The sequence below is a fragment of the Benincasa hispida genome, chromosome 11 (assembly GCF_027475165.1).
Source record: "Benincasa hispida cultivar pf3 chromosome 11, pf3_genome.v1.1, whole genome shotgun sequence".
Taxonomy (NCBI): Eukaryota; Viridiplantae; Streptophyta; class Magnoliopsida; order Cucurbitales; family Cucurbitaceae; genus Benincasa; species Benincasa hispida.
This window is the reverse complement of record NC_143488.1, coordinates 76663624-76669694: the sequence shown is the minus strand read 5'-3', so window position 1 is coordinate 76669694 and position 6071 is coordinate 76663624. Positions and strand designations below refer to the sequence as shown.

Below are 6071 nucleotides of genomic sequence, written 5' to 3'. Positions count from 1 at the left end.
AAAACCTTTTTGCCTAATGTTCCGTAATCTAAAATTTGGATAAGAACATCACCGATGAGACGAATCCGAAGAACATTCGCCCAAACTTTCAGAACTCAAATTCAACGTGAGATTTGGGTTAACCTTTGACGCTACTGCTGATTGCCAACACAACCCAATTGGAAAAATGGTAGAAAAGAGATGAAATGATTTCCAAGCTCCTCATTGGATGCTCCTTTTCTTGGTTCGATTACGAGTTACGACTTCAAATTCCATACTGATTCAACGAAATTGAAGATAGATAATGCTAAAATCTGTTCATCTGTTCGGTTGCTCATCTGGGTTCGTTTCAAATCTTCTGAAACCCAATAGCATTGTTGGATTCAGTCTTACTTTCATCTCTTCCAAACGGTTGTCAGCGTCTTCTTCATTATGTTGTTCTTCTTTAAGATTGTCATGTCCTAGCACCGCTCCGCTTTTCTTGGCTCCTCGAACTGGTTCTTTCAAAGCATTTTGTGGGTCTACATGTTCCGAGGCAAATCAAGACGGCACTTCTTCGTCTCCCTTGTCTATGTCAGAATCGCCGCCGCCATCATCTTCAACTGTAGTTCACTCTTCTGTGAGTCATTCTCGTTACTGACTGGTTTCCTTTTGATTGATCTTGTGAGTCATTCTTTTGATTGATCAGAATCAATTTCACTTATGGTGCCTGTTTTCGTTTATTTGGGTTGATTATGATGATTGCTTATGTATCTGGGGGAAAGTGGAACATTACCCTATTAGATATTAGTCCCCTTCATGATGTTAGAAACATATAGCGCAAGATGGGTTGCTATTATTTATTGAAGATCTAGACAATGATAACAAATGATGCATAAAAGGTTTATGTTTGATTAACGAAACATTTCCAACCTTTGGGGATTTGTGTGCATTTCTTTTCATTTTTTTGGCTTTAACTATTACGTTCATTGCGCTGGCTGGGCTATATGAAATAAATGAAGTCTCTTATGCAGGAGAAGATTCGTAATATACGGTTCTGTCAGTGGTGTGGAGGCCAAACAAAGCATGGCATACCTGATGGAGAGGAGAAATTGAGAGCTATTTGCACAGTTTGTGGAAAGATAACGTATCAGAATCCGAAGATGGTAAGGCTCCAGTATTTGCTTAGATCTTTGATCACTCTGCGCCCAATTGCCATCTAAACATTAGATTTTCTATTGCTGACCACTAAAATGTTCCAAGATTAGGCATGGACTGATTTGTGTAGTTTGCTAGGCCAACTTTAAAATTGGACAGTATGGCATTTTTTTGGTTGCCAAATACATTACTGAAAGTGAATATAAGAACAAGATAATCATAGATCTTCATTGATTCAGTGAGAAAGATGGATAACTGTTGAGAGTTGAATTAGGTTTGCTTTACTATTGTAATTTAGCAGGAGTTTACTGTAAGCATGGTCTGAATGCTTATGCATATGTCGTAGTTTTCTATTTGGTAAAGGTTTTTTTGTAAGGATATATCGGCATTTGACAACATAATTTGCCTACTATTGTTATAATTTGCACTTTCTGTTTGTAGTCTCTGTTTCTGTTTTTATTTTTTCCTCGTGGATTTGTTTTAGAGATATATATTATGCTAGCATTAAAGAGTTTGTATATGCAACCTATAACCACGTCCTATCTGAAAAGTGCATTGTGGACTTTGCTATATTTTCCTGGTCGTTAGTTTATTCTCACATGGATAAAGGCTATTCTTCACCTGTTTTCTGGATTGATATTTGTAGGTCGTGGGCTGTTTAATTCATCATGACGACAAGGTCCTACTTTGCAGGAGGAAGATCGAGCCATCTTATGGCCTTTGGTATGTATGTTGATCATGTTTAAAGATAAGAAAGGGCAAATCATCCGATTGCAAAAACTGTCCCAAATTGTGACAGAAACCAAAAGTTAGATTCTGGTGTTATGAAACTCATAAAAATGTCCACGAAGCTAAACCAAATAACTTTTTGACATTTACTTAATTAATCATTCCTTCTTTAATAACTTTTATAATTGTATTTGAGATCTAGTTGTTCAATAGGACTCTTCCAGCTGGTTACTTGGAAATTGGGGAGTCAGCTGCCGATGGTGCAATTAGGGAAACCTTGGAAGAAGCAAATGCTGAAGTGGAAATTACATCCCCTTTTGCTCAGTTAGACATCCCTCTAATTGGCCAAGTAAGAAAGAAACTTTTTTCCTTAAATCATATTTTGGTGTCCAATATACTTCATATATGACATAGTCCATGTTTGTTGTTGCAGACATATATAATTTTCATGGGAAAGTTGAAGAAACCCCATTTCTCTCCTGGTCCCGAATCCCTTGAATGCTGCCTTTTTCCTCTTGACGATATACCTTTTGATTCTCTTGCATTTTCATCCATGCTGGTTACGTTAAGACTGGTATATGCCTTTTGAACTTCAGTACATTTTGAGTTTTGTACAATAGAGACCCATGTGGTGAAGTTCATGTTTCTAGTCTTTTAAGAAAGAAAGCATAATGCTTTTCGTAGTTCTTGTTATCTAAATTTTAAAATTGTTAAATAGAAAAGATTGACTTCAATTAATGAAAATAAAATACTCAAAAAATTTATTGATATTTGCTATGCAATATATGAGAAAAAAAATGTAAAGAATAGCAATTTCACCGGTGTGTTGAGAAATTAGAAACAGGAAATAAAGACTAAAAAATCAAAATTAGATGAGAAACTAGGAACTAAGTATTATCAAATGCAGCTAATTTTTCTTTGTTCATTATTCAACTCTCTGTCAATGCAAGCCCTGTTAGATGCACGGAATTTTGCTTATTCATACACCTCACACCAATCTTTTGCCTTCTATTGAACGTTCTATTTCTTTCCAGCCAAATACTCCATAGAATTGATACATTAACCCTTTGTTTCTAAGCTTTCCTCCTAAATGGATGACCACAAAGCATTTGAACCTTATTATCATAAAAAGAAAAAGTGTAGGCCCCAAGAAAACCTAAGCATTTGATGAAGCAAGGCCCAAATTTCATGCTGAAAGGACAATGGAATAATAAATACCAATTTCTCAACAACCGGAAATTGAAAACTTGAGTGGTTACCAAGTGGCCTTAACTTTTCTACAAAATACTTTCAAGGCTTTAAGCAACTGGATCTTGTACTTCTGATTGCAGTATGTTGAGGATGTCAAGGCAGGAAGAATCATATTCCATTATGGCACCATCAATAAAAGGTACTTTAAAATTCACATATTCGATTAAATGCATGTTTCAGAATGTCAATCAGGGTTGTTTTGTGATGTAGGAAGTCAAACTCTGTATTTATTGGGGATATATTTTATACTAATGTAATACATATTTAAGTTTGATTAGAAAGTTTTAGTTTGATCAAGCCATGGAGAGAAGAATGGGTGATATTCGTATTCTTTAATTGGGTTATTGATTACTTAGAATTTAATCCAATTGACCTATTTCTTCATTGTTATATAAATTTGGATTTCTCGACCTACCTTTCATCCTTTGTTGTGCCATGACTTTCCTCTCACTCTCTACCTCTTTACTAAAAACATAAAGAAAAGGTTATGTTTCTGTCATTTCCTTTTTATCGTGCCACATCTACAAAAGATGTTAAATCTTCCAGTCTGTCAGAGGGAAGAAAGAACAAGAAAAATGAAAAAAAAAAAAAAAAAAAAAGATCAACAGTGAATCTGTAGTGTGGAGAAGTCATTATTTGACTTTCCTCCTAAAAATTTGGCACTGCAGTCTCTTGGTTCCCTTTATGCAGCTCTGTGGGTGTCAGATTTTGTGCTTGTCAATTATCTGATAGCATCTTGATATGATGTCTTTGGTGTAATTTACATTTTATGCATGCATGAGGAACTAGTTTTGACTGATCACATAGTAAAACGAGTCTTTACTGTAATTCACTAATAAACCCTGGAGCCTATTACGATATATTTAATCTTTTATGTATATTCTTCGTATGTGTAGTTCTAGATATTAATTTAATTTATCAAGTGTAACAAGGGAATTATAATATCACTTGGGGAGGAAATGACAGGTAGGAGTTCAAATAGATTTTGAATAGATAATCTCTCCTATTTTGGTACCATATTAAACTATCACTAAACCAAGCCATAGATTTCGTATAGTTCATTTCTGTGAATAATCATGCTTTCTAGTTCTGAAACCTTCTTACTCTTACCTACTAGCCGATATATTCTGCCAAAGGCTTTGATGCAGTTTAATTCATTGGATGTTATCTCACTTTCCAATTGTCGTTTCATTGAAATGCATGTTCTTGACATTTAATTTTCTTTGTTGATGGTTTTTCTTAGGCCTGGCACAGGTGCTTCAGATATTCATGCCTATACTCTTGATTATCATCTAAGATCGTGACAGGGTAATTCCTCTTGCGTAATTATACAAGTATACTATAGAAAAGAGAATGCAGGAATAATTTGGCTCCTCCTTTCCCTTTCAATATCTAGTTGATTTGTTAGTTCATGATTGATCATTTGAACTGAGGTTCCAGGTTCTTCCAAGTGTTCTTTAAATCCTTCGACCTTGATAAGCCTATGCCGAGAGTGTATATATATAAACATGAAACTGTATTTTTCCTGAGAAGAATTTAAAGAATACAGAGGTATTGCCCTGCAGAAGGAGCTAAGCTAAAACAAGGAGCGACTCCAAACTAGCAAAATAAAACCTAAAAGGATAATTTCTAAAATCCTCGTTCACAAAGATCCAAGTCCAAAAGAAAGACATGAAACGTGACAAGGGACCGAACCTCCACTCAAATACCCTACTCGAGAAATTTTATTGTTTGTTTCAAGCCAAAGGCTGATAAGCCACCAAAGAAAACCTTTATCATGAGAGGCATCACTGTTTTTCTTCTTGAGCAAAGAAAACAGGAATCACCTGTGACCCAATTTGACAGGACCACTGTCCAGTTTTCATGCCGTCCTTGACTCCCTAATCCGAAAAGTTTCGAAATATCGTTCTGGGCATATTTGTCATTGACTAAAAAGACCATGTTAGAACTGTTGTTTTAAACAAAATTTCTCAAGCAGTCTTCCAGTGGTTTGGCCTCTCCCCATGATTAGTCTTAAAATCCGTTTTTAAATTCCTTCAACTTACTGTATTTACAATAACTTTTCTAACAAACTCTTCTTATGTTTCAACTTCTGCTTCCATTGTTTCCCTTTGTATTCATTTGGAGGACTTGGGATCCTCCACTCTCTAATTCTTTAAAAGGAAGTTTTCGAATTTAGATCGTCGGTCTGCCCTGCTTTAACGAATCCGACCCAACAGAAACGACTGAAGAAAGCTAATTTCCTTGATATGCATCCTCTGCTTTCTTCACTGTTTTCCTTTATATGATGCAGTTAAGGGAGCTCAAAGGGTAGGACTTGAACTTTTGGGGGAGACTAGGTCCCAACCCATATGATTCCTTCCAAACTTGAGGGCACACTCAGTAGAAATATGGTTCACTTACATTCAAGTGGAGACAAGACAACTGCAATTTTTTGAAGTTCATAGCAATTTTATTCAACCTTGAATTCTGTAATGTGATAAAGAGGAACATTGATATGTCTGAATATGTGATTTCAATCCCTGAGCTTGTACAATTTTTGCATTGTCTATCATCTACATTTGTTCAGTTGTCAATTGTTGAAAACATAAAAAGAAATATGCAGGATCATTGTCTTTTAAGAATATCACAGAATGTCTATGAGATTATAGAATCTTTCAGATTGAGAGAAAAGACCTCCTTTTAAGACAACTGTTACCAATAAAAGAAAAGAAAAGATAGTAATGAGCTCAAATCCTTTACTGAAAAGTAATAAGGATATCTATTACTTTTTTGTTGTCATCACATCAACATTGGATTCACTAGGAATTTTGTTTCGGTTTTTCTTTTTGAATTACAACAAATGTGGGGCGGAAATCTACACTTCTATTCTCGAGGGAAGGAGTAGATGCCTTAACCGTTGAGTTATATTTATGTTGGTATTATTACTGTGACGGAAAAATTAAAATAATATGGTAGTTTTGAAAACAATTTAT

At 35.2% G+C, this 6071-nt stretch overlaps 1 protein-coding gene across 2 annotated transcripts; it reads left to right on the top strand.

The window, feature by feature from the left end:
- Nucleotides 1-5720, top strand: NUDX23 (nudix hydrolase homolog 23). 2 transcript variants are annotated; one of them, XM_039048979.2, is made up of 8 exons: nucleotides 1-598; nucleotides 993-1124; nucleotides 1763-1839; nucleotides 2059-2194; nucleotides 2279-2419; nucleotides 3177-3235; nucleotides 4340-4404; nucleotides 5390-5720. In XM_039048979.2, the coding sequence occupies exons 1-7, from the start codon at nucleotides 284-286 to the stop codon at nucleotides 4398-4400; spliced, it is 921 nt and encodes a 306-aa protein (XP_038904907.1). In that variant the 5' UTR covers nucleotides 1-283; the 3' UTR covers nucleotides 4401-4404; nucleotides 5390-5720. The 2 variants fall into 2 exon arrangements, with proteins under 2 accessions (XP_038904907.1, XP_038904908.1); XM_039048980.2 differs by having other exon boundaries at nucleotides 68-642.
- The last annotated feature ends 351 nt before the right edge of the window (nucleotides 5721-6071 follow it).

What these genes read in the sequence shown, in the direction of transcription:
- NUDX23 (XM_039048979.2), top strand. Translation starts at nt 284, where the DNA reads ATGCTAAAATCTGTTCATCTGTTCGGTTGCTCATCTGGGTTCGTTTCA. An exon ending in CGTATCAGAATCCGAAGATG is followed by an intron (nt 1,125 to 1,762) that starts GTAAGGCTCCAG and finishes TGATATTTGTAG; the next exon opens with GTCGTGGGCTGTTTAATTCA. An exon ending in GAGCCATCTTATGGCCTTTG is followed by an intron (nt 1,840 to 2,058) that starts GTATGTATGTTG and finishes GTTGTTCAATAG; the next exon opens with GACTCTTCCAGCTGGTTACT.